We start from the raw sequence: 22,044 nt of genomic DNA on the forward strand, positions 1-22,044 counted from the left end.
CTGACTGACTGACTGAGTACACCCCAGCTAGCTTGTGTAGACCATAACTTGAAAGAAATTTAAATATAAGGATGACATGGTTTGACATCATACAGTAAGACAGGCAACACCAGGACCTGAGAGACTTGACTAGATAGGTAAGTATGATGCATCACATCAATGGAAAAAGTAATTTTGTAATATGCCTATGTAATATCCTATAGACATGTCTACCACCTGCTGGATGTGGTGCCTGCCTTCACCTGAGCATCAGCTAATAAGTTAAGTTAGCGTCTGTGGGAAGACTCAATACCCTCTGCATGCCGTAATATTGGAAGAACTATACAAGTGAACGGGAAAGCAAAAGTGGAATTACAGAATGGACAGGATGTGTGGCTGCAAATCGTATATAGCAAATCTTTTTGTTGGTATTGCAAATCGGTGTTGTCAAACTCGAAACACTGTTTCACAATGTTTGGAAATCTTTGTAACTTGAACATGTGTTTCTTTTTGAGAACATTGCTCCCGAGTGCGTATCAATGGGAAGACATGCTGAGCATGGGCACCTGCTGGATGCTTCACAAATGTGCATCTCTATCACATGATGAATTTCATATTTAAAGGATACAGTCTGCAGAGGGTTATGTGCACTGGCATGTATGTTGCTTGTTTTGAGCAAATGCTGGATTCTTAATTCTCGGTATGGTTGCTGCATTCACATGGCTTCCTTCTTCAACACGTTTTAAGTAAAGGATTTCTTACAAATTAAACAATTGACACAGGTGAGTGCAGTGAACTTGATCCTTTAAAAGTAACCTTTTTTCAATTTTTTAAATTACACTGGTCAGCAATGTATATATATATATATATATTTTTTTTTTTTTTTTTTTTTTTTTTTTTTTGCATGGACTTTGAGAACTGATTTAGGGTAATTTTGGGGTGCGGAAACCTAATCAGACATTAGATTTCCTCTATTACATCATGTTATTTTGCAATCTGGCGGATCTGATTGATGAATTACATTCAGTTTGACACCAGTAATCATACACAAAAGCAGCTTCAAAAGGATAATTTTAAACCAGGTTTGCGAAACAATAACAAGAGCCATAATATCGTTTATGGCGCCAAAGAGGTGTGCGAGACTGCAGCTTTTGCTTCAATGCTTGGTAGCAGAAATATATTTTCATGTTTTAATTCATCTCGGTTTTAATTTTACCTCCCCCTCTAGCCGCCACCTTATCGTGGTGTTGGAGTTTGCGTACCCAGATGATCCTAGGAGCTATGTTGTCGGGGGCTTTGTGCTCCCTGTAGGGTCTCCCAAGGCAAACAGGTCCTAGGTGACGGGTCAGACTAAGGGCAGTTCAGAACCTCCATGACCAGTAAAAAATCAAGGACCGAGACGTCGCCCGGTATGGCAGAGCCGGGGCCCCACCCTGGAGCCAGGCCTGGGGTTGGGGCTCGCGCGCGAGCGTCTGGTGGTCCGGCCTTAGCCCATGGGCTCAGCCCGAAAGAGCGACGTGGGCCTGCCCTCCTGTGGGTTCACCACCTGTAGAGGGGGCCATGGGGGTCGGGTGCATAGAGGATTGGGTGGCGGTTGAGGGCGGGTGGCCCGGCTGCCCGGTCCATGCTTATAGCCCCTGGCTGTTGGGACGTGGAATGGAATGTCACCTCACTAGGGGGGAAGGAGCCTGAGCTTGTGCGGGAGGTTGAGAGATACTAACTAGAGATAGTCGGGCTCACCTCCACGCACAGCTTGGGCTCTGGTACCCAACTCCTGGAGAGGGGCTGGATGCCTCATTTTTCTGGCATTGCCCACGGGGAGAGGCGGAGAGCTGGGGTCGCATTGCTTATTGCTCCCCAGCTCAGTCGCCATGTGTTGGAGTTCACTCCGGTGAACGAGAGGGTCGCGTCCCTACGCCTTTGGGTCGGGGACAGGTCTCTCACCGTTGTCTCGGCCTACGGGCCGAGCAGCAGTGCAGAGTACCTGACCTTCGTGGAGTCTCTGGGAGGGGTACTAGATAGCGCTCTGACTGGGGACTCCATTGTTCTCCTGGGGGATTCCAATGCTCACGTGGGCAGCAACAGTGAGACCTGGAGGGGGGTGACTGGGAAGCACGGCCTCCCCGATCTGAACCCGAGTGGAGTTCAATTGTTGGACTTCTGTGCTAGTCACAGTTTGTCCATCATGAACACCATGTTCGAGCACAAGGGTGTCCATAAGTGCACGCGGCACCAGGACACCCTGAGCCGGAGGTCGATGATCGACTTTGTAGTCATATCATCTGACCTTCGGCCACGTGTCTCGGACACTCGAGTGAAGAGAGGGGCAGAGCTGTCGACTGATCACCACCTGGTGGTGAGTTGGATCCACTGGGAGTGGAGGAAGCCGGTCAGACCTGGCAGGCCCAAACGTATCATGAGGGTCTGCTGGGAACAACTGGCGGAACCCTCTGTCAGCGAGGTCAACTCCCACCTCCGGAAGAGCTTCTCCCAGATCCCGGGGGAGGTTGGAGACATGGAGTCCGAGTGGACCATGTTCTCCACCTCCATTGTCAATGCGGCCGCTCGTAGCTGTGGTCGCAAGGTCTCTGGTGCCTGTCGCGGCGGCAATCCCCGAACCCGGTGGTGGACACCGGAAGTAAGGGATGCCCTCAAGCTGAAGAAGGAGTCCTACTTATCTTTGTTGGCAGGTGGGACCCCAGAGGCAGCTGACAGGTACCGGCAGGACAAGCGTGCCGCAGCCCGTGCGGTCACAGAGGCAAAAACTCGTGTCTGGGAGGAGTCCGGGGTCCTTTGCTAAGGGCTATCCGGTCCCTGTACGACCGCAGCAGGAGCTTGGTTCGCATTGCCGGTAGTAAGTCAAACCTGTTTCCAGTGCATGTTGGCCTCCACCAGGGCTACTCTTTGTCACCGGTTCTGTTCATTATTTTTATGGACAGAATTTCTAGGCGCAGCCAGGGTGTAGAGGGGGTCTAATTTGGGAACCACAGAATCTCGTCTCTGCTGTTTGCGGACGATGTGGTTCTGTTGGCTTCGTCAAATCAGGACCTTCAGCGTGCACTGGGGTGGTTTGCAGCTAAGTGTGAAGCGTCCGGGATGAAAATCAGCACCTCCAAATCCGAGGCCATGGTTCTCGACCGGAAAAAGGTGCTTTGCCCTCTTCAGGTCGGTGGAGTGTCCTTGCCTCAAGTGGAGGACTTTAAGTATCTCGGGGTCTTGTTCACGAGTGAGGGACGGATGGAGCATGAGATCGATAGACGGATCGGTGCAGCATCTGCAGTGATGCGGCCGCTGTATCGGACCGTCATGGTGAAGAGAGAGCTGAGTAGGGGGGCAAAGCTCTCGATTTACCAATCGATCTACATTCCGATCCTCACCTGTGGTCATGAGATTTGACTCATGACCGAAAGGACGACATCGCGAGTAAAAGCGGCCGAGATGAGTTTCCTCCGCAGGGTGGCTGGGCTCTCCCTTAGAGATAGGGTAAGGAGCTCGGTCACTCGGGAGGAGCTTGGAGTCGAGCCGCTGCTCCTCCACGTTGGCTCGGGCATCTTTTCCGGATGCCCCCTGGACGCCTGGATGTCCCATTGAGAGGAGGCCCCGGGGAAGACCCAGGACACGCTTGAGGGATTACATCTCTCGGCTGGCTTGGGAACGCCTTGGGGTTCCCCCGGAGGAGCTGGGGGAGGTGTGTGGATCGGGAGGTCTGGGCGGCTTTGCTTGAGCTGCTGCCCCCGCGACCCGACTCCAGATAAAGCGGAAGAAAATGGATGGATGGATGTTTTAATTCAATTTAATCATCTTATAAAGCACCAAATCACAACCAAAGCCATCTCAAAGCACCTCACACTGGGACAGTTCAACATAAAAAATTAAAATAAATAAATAAAATTAAAAAATTCAAATACATAATTAAAGAATAAAACTAATAAAAAAAACTATAAGAAAGAATAAAAATAGGATTTAAGTCTTGACTTAAAAATGTCCACGGACTCCAACTGCCTCACGGTCACAGGAAGACCGTTGGTAAGAAAAAAGGTTCTTTGGCCTATTAACTTTTTCTTCACCTGGGAACACAGAGATGTCCCTCATCCTGTGACTGCAAAGCCCGAGCCGGCACGTAGGGTTCCACCAGATTGGCCAGATAAGACGGCGCCAGTCCATGAACAACTTTATAAATCAATAATAAAACCTTAAAATCTGCTCTCACAGAGACAGGGAGCCAGTGTACATGGCATTTGCACATGGCACAATGAAAATTTTGGGGGTTAATTTTCAGAACCTTTATTTTAAAACCTTTATTTTAATTAACATTGTAACATTCATACTTCCAAGTTGGCGTGGCTCACTGACGTTACTGGTAGCAATGTTAAACAACATGAGATACTTCATGTTGCTCACACCATTTCACAATAAAACATTTAATGCCAGCATCCCTGCAAATACTTTACTGTGAAAGGCATGCTGCCAGTGTTCCTTGCGACTGAGTTTAACTTGACAACACTGAGAGACAGCAAAAATCCATATTTGATAATGCCAACAAATTTCCCACTATTTGTACAACGTTTTAGTAAGTACATAAGCTGAATACAATATTACATTTTCCCACAGTCTGTATGTTTCATTAAGTACTGTACATAATACACACACACACACACACACACAAACATATATATATATATATATTCAAGTTTAAATAAACTGTGTTCAGGAGGTCGGATACTGATTTGCTGTTTCAAATATTCTAAATGTTCTGTTTAATTTTGTCTGACTCTCTTCCAGTAACCTGTTTAATAGGAATCCTATTATTTTCATATAATTGATAATATAACAGATTTTTTAAAACAATATGAAATGCTATACTTAAGCTCACAATTATCTATAGGAATACAAACTTCCTACGGGCACTGCACTAGTATCTCAAATATGTGACGTGATTTGCAAAAACACCAGATTCAGATTCAGTGCCCCCAAATTACCAAAAATCAGTTGAAAATCTCCATGCAAGAAAAATCATTTTGACCAGTGATCCATCTTCAGGAACATTCCACGTTTTCAAAAGCAAAAAATTACAAGTGAGAAAATATTTTAAGCAGACATGAAAAACTATATTCTGAAATTAAATTTGAGCATTTTTCCTGTGTTTGGGTCAAGTATAAATGCCAATACTTTTTAAAATAAGGATATAATTCTACTCTTTCCTCTCTTAATGATATATCAGGTATTGTTTCTTTCCCTGCTAATTTGCTGGCCTTGTTGACCTTTAACCCGGTTTCTATGATTTTTCAGAGCCTGTGGAGGTCATTTCACAATCTGAAAGATGTCGGTGTGGTGCAGGTAAAAGTCATCAGAGCCGAAGGACTCATGGCAGCAGATGTCACAGGTGAGAGGGTGAGCTTAAGTCTGAACAAAATGACTGTCCCCTCTGGAGTGTTCACACATGTCAAACTTTTGCTTCAGAATCCATTGTATTAACTTGGGCAGTAAGTGAGAGAGAGTGGCTCTGTGGGATAAGGGTATGTCTATAGGTGTACAGATGAGCATTAGAACATGGAAGGAAGTACTTCTCAGGGAAAGTGATGATGAGAGATTAGAGGAGAAGTATTTCCCTCCATGTTTTCTGCTGTGCATTATTTATTTTTAGCACGCACAAGTACGATGAGCACCAGATATGTGCATGCCTGCTTGTGAGTACAAACACTGGTACCATACAGCCGTGATTGTGACCAGACTTGGTACTATGTGTATGTTAAGTAGCTTCATTCCAAGAGCTCTATTGATTTTGGGTCCAAAGGTCAACTTCATGTTTGTATTTAGGAGATGAAACATACATGAAAGTTTGGAAAAAGACCAGTCTATACAACAAAAGTGAATGTGCTCACAAGCAAATATTATTTTTTAAAAAAGGAAAAAAAACAATTCCATTGACGTTGAAGGTAGTAAATCCTGTATTGACCCAAAGCCACACTGGTGATGGTGCATATCCTTGGATTACAGTATATAGCATGAAGTGGATGAGAGTCTACAATTCCCCCTCGATGGGATGCCAATACACAAGAGGTTACTTCCACAGCACTGATGGTGTGTCTTGTCAAAGGACACTAGCAGGAAGCATAAATGATAACTGAACCCATGTCTACATCTTGGTAGTGGTGGTGTGGGCATCGCTGACCAAAACGTTAGCTTCAATAACCATTAATCTGTGAACTGAAAAGTTAACTTTTATAATGCTAAACTGATAAAGCATTTAGCGAAGTTACCGCTAACCGCTAACTTTTAGTATTGACTCAGTCGTGGCCACATCTGATTACACTGTCAGCTACTGATAAGCCAGTTTACAGTTTAAGTGCCGCAGGGGCTGTTAGGTAAATTCAAAGGTCAAGTCCCATAAGCGGTGCATTCCCAGGATCACAGACACAAAACTAACACACGAAAAATAAATAAATAAATAAATAAAACCCCAAACACTGTGATCATCTTTATCAAAGCAGTAAATAATAGTACATAATAGTCACAGTTTATCTCTGTATTATATTTCTACATTGTTACAGGAACGGCTCACCCGTGTTGTGTTCATAACATGACACAAAATGAACACATGGAAACATAAATGAATAAAAAATAAAATCCCAAACACTGGTGTCTGTTTCTGTAACTCTCCTGTCCTGTGCACCGGCAACATTTCCTGTATATTTGTTCTGTGAACTGTTTTGTAAGTTGTGTCGGTAGCATGGCCCAAGCAGAGGGTCACTCCTTTGAGTCTGGTCTGCTTGAGGTTTCTTCTCCAAATCATCAGATGGAGTTTTTCCTTACCACTGTCGCCTGTGTGCTTGCTCTAGGGTTGGTAAGGTTAGACCTTACTTGTGTGAAGCGCCTTGAGGCAACATTGTTGTGATTTTGCGGTATATAAATGAATAGAAATTTCAATTGAAATCATCTTTATCAAAAGCAATAAATTGCAGCATTAATAGTCAAAGTTTTCTGTACATTATATTCATAAACATTAATGTACAGAAGACTACAACAACATCAACATCAGTTCCTGTTCATAAACAGGAACTGATGTTGTGTTTATGAATAACATATGATTTTAGGGTTTACAAATGTTTTTGACCATTAAAACGTCCTCACTTTGCTAGCAAAAAAATGTTAGTGGACTGAAAGCTAGCATAACTAAACTGATCCTCTGATGGTTTTAGTTTAAGTTAGCTGAAAAGGTAATCCACTAATGAAACAGTTAGCTTTGCTAATTAGCAATGTAGCGGAACTGTGCCCACCACTGTAGTGATCCACTATGCATTTTTCCATGAGTGTTTACTTTTATTTCATCAAATGGTTGTTTTTGATTCAGTTTCACTGTGTCTCCAAGCAGGAGGTACATGTGTCATGAACATGCTTATGTAAGATGCGTTTCTGCGCCTCATCCATAAAATACCACAAGTATGCTGCAATGGACAGTAGACCAGGTTTTTGCTGGTCTGTGATGCTAACGTGTTCTACTGAAAGATCATGCCAACGCACGGGCACAGTGCCTGATATCAGGAGTTTTTTAAATTGTATAATAGGTTCTCATATCTAAGTAAACTGTAAATGCTGCAATACTTTACTTTCAGAATGAGTACCAGCACATCAGACAGATATTATCACCAGTTTCAAAAGATTAGACTGTATTTTGCTTTAAATAGCCTTTGTTTCAGTTTTCTATATTTTCTTCCACCAACAATCTGCCATAAATCTAGCCAAAGATAAAGTCTGTGTAATTTTGGTTTAAGGGATGATCCTCAGTGAGAATCCTCAGAGAGAGTTGGAAGTTTGCTTTGTGCAGGGCACTAAATTTGTCTCTGCATTTTTAGAAAAGATATGGGCTGCTAATTTGAATAATACAGAAAATGTACACATTTGAACCAACAAATCTCTCTACCCCTTCTCCTCCCTGCTCCTCCTTTCTCTCTGCTTACGCTCTCGGAATCCTCCATTCTCCATTAATTCTTACTTTTAATTAGGTCTACAGTGGACAGGCCTAGTTTTTCACTCCATATTATCTATTAGAGAGAGAACGAAGTGTGCGTGTGTGTGTGCGTGTGTGTGTGTGCGTGTGTGTGTGCGTGCGTGTGTGTGTGTGTGCGTGTGCGTGTGTGTGTGTGCGTGTGTGTGTGCGTGTGTGCGTGTGTGTGTGTGCGTGTGTGTGTGCGTGTGTGTGTGCGTGTGTGTGTGTGTGTGTGTGTGTGTGTGCGCGCGCGTGGATGGGTGAAAGAGCAAAGGAGAGAATCTAGAGTTTTCTATGTTCAAAGCGGCCTCAGTCCCATTAGCCAATGCAGAGTGGAGGTGGTTGATTTGGGTTATTGCATGCAGCGACTGAAGCAGCCAGAGTGCAGAGCTAATGGCTCTCTGTCTCTTGTATTTCATTCAGAGCAGAAATTTTCTTCATGACCTCAGTGGACTCTCATCCTTTAGTCTGAGCTTCATAGGTTCTTTGGAAAAAATGACGGAAAAAGAAAAAAAAAACATGAAAAATAATGTCTGTCCCTGTATGTTGCATTTCATTCTGTATTAACTGACTTGATGTAGCTGTACAAATCAGATTTGGTTTCAGAAAAGTATTTTTATGTCCCATGCAGATTTGAGGTTATTTCTTTAAACTTGGTCACTGCAAAACTGATATCTAAGAAACCAAAAAAAAAAAAAAAACTTGTTTAAAGACAATTTCACTTGATTTTTGTCTAAATAGAAAAATAATCTTTTAAGCATTTTTACGTAAGAAAAATTCTCGTATTTTTGGAAAATGTATCTCACTTTTTCTTAAGTTTTTCCAGCTACAGTAAAATCAAGCTGTATTTAAGGCAATGGATTTCGAATCATCCAAGCCAAAGAACAAGATTGTTTTCCTTATTTTAAAACAAAGGCTCATCTTAAAATAAGAATTCTGTCTAGTTTTAAGGCAGATTTTGATTAATCAGTGGCTAGACAATTCGTTACTTTTGAGAATTCTAACCAAGTAAATCTTTCTTACCTCATTGGCAGATTTTTTTTTTTTTTTGCTTAATACAAGACAATTTGGCTACATTTCAGATTATTTGTCTTATTTTGAGAGGGACAGTTTTTGCAGTGGTCCACAATTATGTACAGCTGATTTTGTGCTTATGGGCTTCAATGTGGTGTTATATTGAGGAGAAACATTTGTTGAATCTCATGTAATTTTGTTATTTCAATTGATGTCAGTCATCATCAACAGGTTTTGCATGAAGGGCTCATGTTCTGTACCTTTTCAGCAAGTTTTTATATGGATCATTGAGCCACTTAGTGGCTGTGTGTTTAGTGCACTGGTTTCCAGAGCAGAAAGTTCCTAGTTCAAGACCATTCATGCCCATTCTTCTAGTAATGTGGAGTTGTGTCAGGAAGGGCATCCGGTGTACATGTGTCACATCAACATGCAGCTCCATTTCACATCTGCTGTGGTGAGCCAGAGTGGGGGGAAAGGGAGAAGCTGGGGCTTACCTACTATATATTGTTCTTCGAGTGTTTTAAAAACACATTGCATGTACTAGCCAAAAATACCTCATATACATTGAGGTGATAGGTCAGGTCAGGTTTGGGAGCATGTGCTGATGCCTTGTGTTGCTCCATTCGCCACACTATGGAACTGTCTTGGGTCCTAGATGGTGGATGGGAACCACCCAGGCAGTTAACTTATTCAAACCTCACCTCTTAAAAGTAACCATGTATCTGCTACCGTGAGGTGATACATGGGATTCCCCTTGATTTGTCCAGTTGGTGGAGTCCTCAACACTGAGGCACCTGGGTGCTGGATCGTGCCAAGACAAGCATGTCACATGGCCAAAATGTCAGAGCTGATTTTCTCTCATAAGTAATACGCTTTGTCTGAGTCTCCTTAAACAACCAATCGTTTCTGTCTTTCCAGCATAACCTGAAGACATCCTGTACTCACCTTAGGTCAATGGTTAGTATCCAATTCTCACAACCAATACAATAAGTCAGGAAAAAACAAGAACCAAGATTTGGACCTTTGTTCTGCTACAAAGATGTCAACATTGTCCAGTGACCTAATGACTCCATAAGCTATTCGCAAAGGTCTCCCAGTCTCAAAGGCAGAGGACCCAGAGACATGAACATTACTACAGAGATAAGTGAATTTCTGGACATGTTTGACAATTTTATTACATAGAGATACAATTCTGATGGCCCAAGTCAAGGATTTACTTGAAAGCCTGGGTCTTAGTTGTGATTCAGAGCCATCACAAACCTTCAGGGAATCTATTGATTCTACAAAGACGGTAGTATTGTCCCAAAAGTCAAGGTCTGTAAAACTTTACTTGCCAAGAAAAGCTGCAAAACCACTGGCTTCCAAAATCCCAGCCAACATCTACAGCCAATGTACCAAAGAGATATATCCTATGAAAGCCTGTTTTCTGTTTTCTAAAGCCTGATTTCTAAAGTCCCACCAAATAATAAGCCACGAATAATGAGCCACGCATGGGTGTGTTAGTGATTATTCAAAGGTGCCCCTATGTGCCTCTCTGTGCCTCACATGTGCCAGATATCAGCCTCTAGTGAGCCACGACCGACCTGTCATTTGAGCCCCGTCCAGCCTCGAATGGCTCGTTTCGCCGCATATGATCCACGTCAGGACACATATGACCCATGTAGCGCCATGTAATGTGACGTTGGTGCATGTTTAGGCATGGGTTTGGTCCAAGCCTCCAGCCCTCCCACACTTGGTCCCATTTAAAGTGTGGGTTTTCAATTCACAACATCCATTCAAGATGTTGTCACACAGTCCAACCGGTGTGCACTGTGCACCAGGCTGCTGTTCACCTGTGTTCTAGAGTCATTAAATGCACCAGACCACCTAGAACCGAACCATGGTTTCCTGGACAGTCGCCTCTGCGCTTCTTCTTGCTGGCTTGATTTCTTCTGTGGCTTACAGTCATTTTGACATCATGATACAACTTTTAACTTTGTGTTTGTCTGTTAATGTCAGCAAAATCGCTCTTTTGCAAGCTTGCGTTCTGCGTAAAATACCTGTCTTGAGTGCCAGTCATTGCATCAGCACGCGCAGAGTGTGCCTCATCTGATCCACAACAAGATGTTAAATCTGTCATAAACATACTTTTACAGCTGCTTATGAAGAAGGAATGAGCATGTAACTGTTCATGAATATGTAACTGTTTTACCAAGCTATTACAATATAAACATTACAAATAATGACCTTTTAGGCTGTTCCAAATATGTTCTCCACCTCAGTGCACAAGAAAGAGACAGGAAAAAAGCTCCAACTGTCCTCTGTGACTCCAGAAGCAAGTAGAGGTGTTTTCAACATCCAAGTTATGACAGAAAATGATTAATCCACTACAAAATAATTATTTTATATACAGCATCCGGCGCAAAAAGCAGGTGGGATTGTAGTGCGCAAGAGAGCTTAGCCTGTTCAAAATAGCCTGTCCTGTACTTGTAGCCACCAGGTGCTCAGATAATGGGCTTTTAACACCACATACATGCCTCTAAAATCCCGTACACAAATTGCCCCACGCTGTTGTTTCTAAATTTTGAACTTCTTGAAATTAGCTGCATGCTCAGAGATGAGCCTTGTTAGCCAAATTTTATGCCTCTAAGAGCCACTATTCTCCCACGATTGTTGAATAACTGGACTTGTACCAAAAAACACGCTCCTTCATTATTTGGTGGGATCAAGGCTTTAGAAATGACCTTCGATGTTGGGTTGGACCGTGACAAAGTGATTAGTACTTGGGCAAATCTGTCAAGTTTCATGGCTAGCTATACTTGGGCCTTGCTTGACATAGCACTATTGTCTGTTAACCAGAATCAGAATCGAATTTATTGCCAAATAAGTTTGCACATACAAGGGATTTGATCTGGTGCTCTTGGTGCATAAACAATAAGAAAAAGAAAAGAAAAAACACTTCTGTAAGAAGTCAAAGAGTCAAACTGGTAATACTATATTCACTGTTAAATAAATATAATGTAGTGGAAAGGGAATGTGCAAAAACAGGTGATTAGAGTACATTACCTTTCAGTGCAGGGATAACAATCTGTACTTTGTGGTAGTTGGGGGGGCAGGGTAAGTGGCATCCCTGGCATTATTTATTAGTGTAAATGCAGATAAAAAGTTGTTTTTGTGTCTTGAGATTTTGTTCCTGATGGACCTCAGCCTCTTGCCACAGGGGAGGGTGACAAAAAGTTTGTGATCTGGGTGAGAGGGATCGGCCACAATCTTCCTTGCTCACCTCAGGGCCCTGGAGACATACAGGTCCTGTAGGGATGGCAGACTGCAGTCGATCACCTTCTCTGTTGCATGGATGATATGCTGCAGACTGCTCCTGACCTTGGCAGTGGCAGCAGTGTACCAGACAGTGATGGAAGAGGAGAGGATGGACTTGATGATGGCAGCGTAGAAGTTTGCTATCATTGTTTTTGGCAGGTTGAAATTCCTCAGCTGCCACAGAAAGTATATCCTCTGTTGTGCTGTCTTGATGAGAGAGCTGACGTTCAGCTCCCACGTGAGGTCCTGGGTGATGGTGATCCCCAGCTAAGGGAAGGACTCCACAATGGCGACGGGGCATCACACAGGGTGATGGGGCAGCCAGGCCTGGGTTCTTTCTGAAGTCAACAACTATCTCCACTGTCTCCAAGTTGAGCTCCAAGTTGTTCTGTCTGCACTAGGACACCAGGTGGTCGATCTCACATCTGTAGGCAGACTCATCCCCATCAGAGATGAGTCCGATGAGGGTCGTATCATCCACAAACTTCAGGAGCTTCACAGACTGGTGACTGGATGTGCAGCTGTTGGTGTACAGGGAGAAGAGTAGAGGAGAAAGAATGCAGCCTTGGCGGTATCCGGTGTTGATAGACTGTGTCTTCCCAGCTTCACATGCTGCCTCCTGTTGGACAAGAAGTCAGTGATCCACCTGCAGGTGGTGTCAGCTTTATACTTTTTTGTGCTGTAGTGAAAGTTTGGAGTGTGAGTCTTGTATTACAACAAGAAGGTCATGGATTCAAGACCAACACGCCCATTCTCTGTATAGATCTGGAGTTGCATCTGGTGTCAGTCTTGTGCCAAATAAAGATGGAGATTCATACTGGATCAGCTGCACTGACCACAAGCAAAATGCCAATAAACAAGATATGTTATTTACCTGTTTATGTGCCTGTACCTTGAAATGCAAAGTAGCTGCTGTTGGCTTTGCCCCCTCTCTCTTCAAGGAGCACGTATCAATAGGTGAGACTGAGATGGAGTTTTTCTGAGTTTATGGTTTGACATAAGACATCTAAGTCACTGCTAGAGTGGAGTATAAAGTGACTACTGTAAAGTTGGACACCGTTCTGTTTTGCTGTCAGTAACCTGACAACAATGCCCAGTCTCTTGTTTGACTTTTTGTAACAGATTAAATTAATGCATTGGAAATATCCATCATTTTTCAAGAATGCTGTGAGGAGCAGTACCCAGGAGGCTAAAAAAATCTTTAGGATAAAAACATGACCAACAAAGCCATTACTTTTACAACACCGATCTCCTAAAAAAAGGGTGTTTGTTTATTTTATACTGCTACAAGTAACTCAAATAAATTGAACCCAGTTTGGGAGAAATACAGTCAGGTCCATAAGCAGTCCCAAAGTTTTGTAATTTTTGCCTGTATACACCGACACAGTGGAGTACATACTGTACAAAATCTACACAGCAAACACGTTTTGCTGTGTAGATTTTTTTTTATCTTTAAATCACCACTTTTATACACAGTCCCTCATCCCTCTATTTTCAGAGGCCATACGTTGCATTGCAGGGGAGGTGATGGTCTAGTGATTAAGGCATTGGGCTTGAGACCAGAAGCTCCTTGGTTCAAATCCCAGCCTGACTGGAAAATCACTAAAGGCCCTTGGCCATGTCTTTAATCCCCTATTGCTCCCGGGGTGAATGTGAGGCATTATTTGTAAAGCACTTTGAGCGTCTGATGCAGATGGAAAAGCGCTATATAAATGCAGTCCATTTAACATTTACCATTGCCAGACAAGCTCAATATAAAGATTATTTTAAGTATAAATGGTCACTTTTATCGTCAGTTTTGTCTTGAGAAATCAGGGAATGGATCCATGAGCATTTCCAAGTTACTGAATATGTTTTGGGACTGAATTTAATCATTAAGAAATACAGGCTGTATGGTAATAGGCAGTTCTCAAAACTGAGTGACTATGCAAGAAGGAGACAAGTGAGGGAAGCCACCAAGACACCCACACAGCTCTGAAGGAGTTATCGGCTTCTGTGGCTATGACTGAACAAACTGTGCCAAGTTCAACAGCTTCATCGTTTAACTGAAAGCAAAAAGTCTATACAAGCACATGTTTCATTTCAGTTCCATTGTGATACTGTACAGAAGCAAACTCAAAGAAATTATGTCATTGTCCAGTTGCATAGGAGACATGAGATAACAGTTTTGAAGCTCTCTAAACAACAGCATAGTAGCATATGTCATGACCGCCAGTGAAGTTTTAAACTTTTTGGACAATGTTTTGTCGCTGGATTGAAACAAATTTGTGAAAGCATTAAATACATATCTGTTATCAGTGTTGTCCCCATTGTAGTGAATGCATTTTTAGCTGGAATCTTGTTATTTTATTTATTTATTTATTTATTTGGTATTTTCACTGCTTCTGCCACAGTGGATCCTGACCCAACTCCAGTTGTGTATAGAGAATGGTGCACAGGTGTGCTTGAACCTGGGATTCTTGTTGCAGTACCTCTTCAGTTCACATCCAAAAACAATGTGTTGATTAAGGTCCTCAGTCATCTAGAGAAGAGAAAACCATTTCAAAACTGATGAAGTTTCTTGCATGAGTTATGAAGTTATAAAGACCAACATGAAGTCCAGCTGCCATAGAGTGGAATGATAGAATGATTGCATTAAATTTAATCAGACTTGATTTGTGGGGACAACGTTTATAATCGTTTATGATACAGAGGCTCCGGTTAATTAGGCATTTTAAATAATCACTTCTGTACAAACTCAGACTGAAATCCAACGTAGTTTTTTATTCCTAAAAGCACATAAGATTTTTGTTCTACAAACATATGCATTGCAGTGCGCAGACAGAGTGTGCACACACGATGAAGCCGTGTGCATCTTTTCTGTTTGTGTGTCGTTCTGTGTCATAGGAGTCATTGTTGTCAATATCCATTTCAAACTCTTCACGTCGATAAAGTGCCACAAACAGATATAAAAGGCAACACCTACGCCTCGGCATTGATCAGGCTGACATTTACTTCACACGCCCACTAAATGTCCTGCCCTTGTCACAACATTTGAAGAAAATCACACTAATCAATGACACATGCACACACACACACACACACACACACACACACATGCACTTCTCTGAGGTGCACATGAAAGCCCAAATTTATTGAGGCCATGTTTAGAGTGTTATTATGCAACATTGTTATTTTACTGACATTTCAACCATCTCAATATTTTCTTCGGTAATTTGGATATCATGGTTTTTGGTTTGTTTGTTTTTTATTTCTTGGCCTAGCCTTTTCAAGTAACAAGTTTGAACAAACAGCTCAACTGTTCCCAACAGTTTTAGCAAAAACAAAAAAGAAATAAATGATCAAAGACAGAATTAAGCATTTTGTTTTCTTTAGTTCATTTTGAGGGAACTGAAGGGAAGTATGCTGGCAGGTGCAGAGAGCTGGTCTCACTGCTTTATGTCCACAAATAAATGTGAAACATTGGTGAACAAATAGAGGATATATAGGACACTACTGGGTTGGGTTGTTATAGTACAGTGTGTTATTTTCAGGAGGTGTAAATAAATAACCATCATCTCTTTTTCTGCTCTGGCTGTCTCTCTGTACAGTTACTTACTCAATACATATATATATATATATATATATATATATATATATATATATATATATATATATATATATATATATATATATATATATATATATATATATAGGCACACCACAATTTTTTGGGTACAAGGTTTTTTGTTAGTTTGTTTCAAAAATTAGTACTTTACACACTTACATCGTCTCTTTCTTCACACTGTCACACACACACACACACACACACACATATATATATATATATATATATATATATATATATATATATATATATATATATATATATATATATATATGGGGTTTACTTTGGAGTCTCCCAGTCTTCCCTGCAGCACATCTGTTAACTACCACACGTTACCACATCACCCCAGTCCTCTATGCTCTACATTGGCTTCCAGTTCGGGCTAGAATTGATTTTAAAATTCTTATGTTTGTTTTTTAAAGCTCTGAAAGGTTTGGCCCCACCATACTTAGCCGAGCTGCTGACACATCGGGACAAAACCACAATTTTGAGATCTTCCAACCAGTGTACACTAGAGGTTCCAAGGTCCAGATACCACCACTGGGGAGATGGGCTTTCTCTGTGGCCACACCCAGACTGTGGAACAAGCCCCCCCACACACACCCTGAGATCCGAACTACCACTGACCTGGGTCTTTTAAATCTAAATTAAAAACCTTCCTTTTTAGAATGGCATTTGTACAACCAGCAGTGCTCTGACATTTTATTCGGTTCTTATCTGCAAATATTTTGGATGTATATTTTTATTGATGTGTCTGTCTTAAATTTGCTTATTGTGTTAAGATATTCTTTATGTTTTTATCTGAATGTGAAGCACTTTGGTCACCCTCTGGGTTGTGGAAAGGGCTGTATAAATAAACTTTGATTTTATATATATATGGCCAAATGGTTAATGCGCTTGGTTTCAGTTGCAAATGATCACTAAATATCAAAAGTTATACTGTTGTTGATACAACCTAGTTGTGCCAGAGACCACCTAATACAAATTAAAAAGTTTTAGCTTCAAAATTGCTAAAGGTACACCTTTTATTCATGATAAATATTAGATATTTCATGCAACTTGTGCACAGGGCTGTGCATTTGTATTGATATTGTTTCAGGTACATTCTAATATTTCTTTGGAGCTTGCAAGTAAAGCTTTACTTAAGTGGTTAACTTTCAACCGAAATGCCCCTAAAAATATGCCACATATTATTGTTCTTCTCCTCTGTTTTCTCTCCCTCTCCATCTGTTTGGTTGCACACAGCAGGCCAAGAGTTTATTGTTGTGCAAGATGTCAGGGTGTGAACAGACACATTTATTTATGTATTTACTGTAATGTAAATGTAAACTGAATGCAGATTTGTTAAGTTTGATGTGTCAGAGCTGTGCTGTGGTCTAAGCACAGGATGCTCGAACCTCAAAATAACAAATTGTGTTTTTCTTTTCTTGTTTTGTTCTTTTTGGGGGGTGGGGGGTGCAGGTAAGAGTGATCCCTTCTGTGTGGTGGAGCTGAGTAACGATCGGCTGCAGACGCACACAGTTTACAAAAACCTCAATCCAGAATGGAACAAAGTCTTCACTTTGTGAGTGTACTCACTGGCAGGCACTCATACACACTTGCAAACATGCTTGCAAAGTTTGTTCATCAAGTGCCATGGACTGGAGCAAAAAAAAAAAAAAAAAACAAACAAAAAAAACAACAATCATTATTCATTTGTTTAATTCCAGAAAACGAATTCATTGATGATTTGAATTTTATATATATATATATATATATATATATATATATGTGTGTGTGTGTGTGTGTGTGTGTGTGTGTGTCTGTGTGTGTGTGTGCTACATTTGATGAAATTATAGCTGTTTATTTTCCATTGTTATGTATATAGTTTTAAGCAAAACTGCTTAAATGAACAAACTATCCTCCACAATGAGTCTTTTTTTTCCCCCATACACACTGTACACAGCATTGACATTTAATGGACACCCAACTATCTTAAATATGCCAAAAAAGAAGAATTGTGGGAGCAACTTAAAAACAACAGCTTCAATTGGCAATACTCAAATTAATTAGGCTGATTTAAATTAAAGTATTATTTTGTCAAGTTTTTAATTCATACATCTGTAATTCATGATACATGAATTACATGTGTAATATAATATAAAAGTTAATACACATCAGAGATCCAACTTTCATATGGACACTGAAAAATGAGGATTGTTGGATCACCTTAAATATGCTTCAATTAGTAACATTCCAGTGAATTAGGTTGCTCCAAATTCACTTAAGTAATATTTATACAAACGTGTTAATTTAATTTAAACACATTTAATTCATTACACAGGACACAGCACTAAGTTTTAAGTGAGCTCACACTTTCTTATATACACTGAAAAAAAAGACAATTGTTGGACCACTTTTAAAAAATGCTTCAATTAGTAACACTCAAATGAATTAGGTTTATCCAAATTAACTTAATATTTATGAGAACTTGCTAACTTAATTTGGACAAATTTAATAAATCTGGGTGTTGCCAACTGAAGTAGTTTCTTTGGGTTGTCTCTGTTTCTCAATGTGCAAAATGCACTTTGAGGTTTGAGAACAAACTAGTGAATTCCCACTGATGGGACAGTTTAATTTAGTCTTTTCTTTCTTGTAGCCTCCTTTCTATACATAACAACAGCCATCTTCTTTCCAGCCTACTTTTCAAACAATGACATGTCACACTTAAGTTAGAACATACTGGAAAAATACCAGTATTTAAATATGAGCAATTTGAGAACTGACATGTGTTTAATATTGAATGAAGCCGATTCAAGATGTGATACTCCTATTTCGAGGCCTATATTTTAGTGAACAGCACCAGCCATAAGTTTAGACACATTTTATTCAATTGAATGGAAAAGTATGTGTAGTGTATGTACCATTGTGATGTAATCATGTTCTCTTCGTGTGTGGTCCAGTAATGTGAAGGACATCCACTCTGTGCTGGAGGTCACTGTTTACGATGAGGACCGGGACAGAAGCGCGGACTTTCTGGGAAAAGTGGCTATTCCTTTGCTAAATGTGAGTCAAAAGCTGATTTCTGTTGTTTCTTTCTCCCGAGGAGTGGCGACAAAAACAGAGCAACAGAAGGAACGGAAACAGAGTGGGAGATATAAAAAGCCGAGGTTATTTTTGCAACCCCATTGATGAGAAGGCTATTATTTTACAAAGAGAATGAGAAGACAGGAAGGGGAAAATAAGAGAAAGAAAATGAGGGACTGATAGGTGAGAAGAAAGAAAGTCGATCGAGAGACTGAACAACACGATTTTGAGGAGAAACAATGAAAGTATCTCTTATTCATAAAAAAAAATTCTCAGCGAAAGAAGTGTTTCTAATAAATCCGTGCTCTGCTGTACAGCGTGATTCCCCAGGATAGCTAATTTCTGCTTGACAGAGCCAAGCTACAGTGGGTAATGAACAGGTACTTGTCAGAGTTGCCACAGTTGTTTTGGGTTCCCTGTCAGCTCCAGCAGCTGGGGTTCAAAGGTGGCCCGGGGAGCTGATTCAGTCGGGTATTGCCAGACAGACGCCTGTCATGTCCCTCTCCCACAGATCCAAAATGGAGAATGCAAAGCCTACGCCTTGAAAAGCAAGGAGCTGACAGGGCCAACAAAAGGGGTCATCTTTCTCGAAATAGACGTGATTTTTAACGCTGTAAGTCTTTTCTTTTGCTTTTTTGATTCCCCTCCCCATTTGTGTGTGTATATATATATATATATATATATATATATATATATATATATATATATATATATATATATATATATATATATATATATGTGTCTACCCCCCCACCCCCTATTATTCTCCTCTCTCCATCCTTCTCTTGTTGCCTCCAGCATCCCCCCACACTGCTGTTGTATTTATTCTGTTTGTCCCCCCCCCAGCTTGCTTCCATCTCATCCCTTGTCCCTCGTCCTCATTTTGGCTTTAATTATCGAAGACTCCCTCTCAGCAGCTTTTGTTCGCCCACTCACCATCGCCGTGTGTGTCCTGCAGCAGCCATCTTGCAGCTTTCTCTGTCTGTCTCTCTCTCTCTAGCCTCTGACACGGGGCGTGCACGCTGTTTTGTACAATACCAAAATTCAAGCCCGCTCACTTTTTACCATTATAATATTTTGCCTTTTTCGTCACCTTTTTGCTCTTAGTGACATTTTGAATGCGTGTTTGCAGGTGAAAGCTGGCCTCAGAACTTTGATTCCAATCGAGCAAAAGTATATTGAAGAAGAGCCGAGAGTGTCCAAACAGGTACGTGAGCAGTGAACACCTCATTTTTATTTCTGTCATCTGCTGCACCGCCCCGTATTCTGTTTAAAACCAGCAAGCCTGGAGAGCGGCATCTTGTAAAGCACAACTGTGTGGGCAAGATACAACAGGATGATTGAAGGAAAAACAGCATTTCATTTCTTACCCCCCCCCCCCCCCCCAGCTCGCCTGCTCTCTTCGTTCTCTCATCTCTCTCCCCCCTCACATCCACTCTGAGTGGTGAATAGAAATGTCAAGCTGTCAGCTCTGGGGTGCATAAGTAGATTGGCCATCCTTATAGTTGGCCCTCTTTTCCACTGCCGCTTTGCACTTCATTGTCACGCCGCTCAGTGTGGCGGCCCCACAAAGAGCTGAATAGCAGGGGCCGGCCCACATCAGACGTGTCATATGAGTGACCGTTTGGGCAGTCAATGCTTCGCGCCATGCACAACCCTCCATCGACTCCAGGCTTTTCTCCAGAGTGCCAAATCGGAGGACATTTTTTTTTCACCTCCGACTCATAGAGATGACCCATGTTGGCGTCTCGCAATGATGATGTCACCGGCTGCTTTGGAGCCATTGCCCCATGAGGGCTCTTTTGTGTCATGGCAGATCTCCTGCTGTTGCTTTGCCGACACACACACATGCACACACACTCACACACACACACACACGCAGAAACACACAGTCTGACTGCAAAACATTTAATTACAGTTCTGGCATTTGACTTATTAAATGACTTTCTAAGTGTTTTTAAGATGTAACTCAAGGCTGTCATTATGAAGAATTAAATATCAAAGCAGTTACAGCAATAATGAGTGAAGTAGTAGTGAAGTAGTGAAGTACAGCATGTGCATCACATTTGTGAACGCAGATGTCATGTGGAAGTGGGTGACGCGTACCCTTGATGCGCTCGGGGTGCGCACGTCCCTCAGCAGGGCTGTCATTACGAAAAGCTCCACGTGCATAATTATCTCGAAATACACACCATGCTTACAGACATTGTCATCATGCTACAAACTTGCACAGTTTCCCAACATGTAAAATAATGGCCTAGAATTTTTAAAGAGCAATGCTCGGAGACAGTTTATCCTTTGGGAGCGCTTTCTCCTGGTGGTGACCTGATTGGGTGGCTGAAGTTCTGTGCTGCTATTCCCTGAATGACTGGCGACCCAGAGGGAGGACAGCAGTTAGCCACGTCTCTCTCATCTCTGGTCAACCATCTGCAGAGCCCTCAGGGAGAAGAATCCACTAACTGTGTTGGAAAATGTTATTATTGTAGTTAACTTTAACACCGGGAGAGTATACTTAAAGAAACACTGTGCTTGTCACACTTAAAGAAGCCTGCTCACTGATCCACATCCTTATATAGATATCCAAAGAGACTTATAACGTCCTCATAGTGTCCCGTAATGTGGCAACAACAGTCACACTGAGTTAGGTCGAAGCTGTGAATTTCAAGTTGTATCTTAATGCCCCAGTTAACTTTTCAAAGTGACAAGAGACACCACTGGAGTTTTAAAAGACCACAGTTAAGACTTACAGGCAGGAAGTCATATTTGTTAAGGCTTTAAATTTCATGAGCCAAGGTCAAAATTTGGGTCCATTGAGTGCATAAAGTTATAAGTTATGTTTTGCATGACGGTGCCAAACATGTAAATAGTGGGTGATAGAGATGGGTATAGAGAACCGGTTCTTTTCAAGAATTGTTAAGAAATAATTCGATCCACTGGCATCAATAACCTTTTTGCTTAACGATTCCCTTATCGGTCTTTGAGAGCGACTGTTGTTTTTAAAGGTGTTTATCGGGAAAAAGGTCATTTCTCTACATTGATTGCAGACCCTGCTGCAGGTCAGTAATCAACTGCTTCTGCAGTGGCTGTTTTTGAA

At 41.6% G+C, this 22,044-nt stretch overlaps 1 protein-coding gene across 1 annotated transcript in view; it reads left to right on the forward strand.

Annotated features, from left to right (window-relative positions):
* The window catches only part of mctp1a (multiple C2 domains, transmembrane 1a), a 606,655-nt gene that overhangs the window by 448,879 nt on the left and 135,732 nt on the right, over positions 1-22,044 (forward strand). Inside the window, exons 10-14 of the mRNA XM_034170058.1 lie at positions 5,269-5,362; positions 17,346-17,448; positions 18,827-18,929; positions 19,462-19,563; positions 20,083-20,157. Of these exons, the coding sequence (XP_034025949.1) occupies positions 5,269-5,362; positions 17,346-17,448; positions 18,827-18,929; positions 19,462-19,563; positions 20,083-20,157 (477 nt within the window). The remainder of the gene's footprint in view (positions 1-5,268; positions 5,363-17,345; positions 17,449-18,826; positions 18,930-19,461; positions 19,564-20,082; positions 20,158-22,044) is intronic.

This window comes from Thalassophryne amazonica, chromosome 5 (genome assembly GCF_902500255.1).
Source record: "Thalassophryne amazonica chromosome 5, fThaAma1.1, whole genome shotgun sequence".
NCBI classification, from domain to species: Eukaryota; Metazoa; Chordata; class Actinopteri; order Batrachoidiformes; family Batrachoididae; genus Thalassophryne; species Thalassophryne amazonica.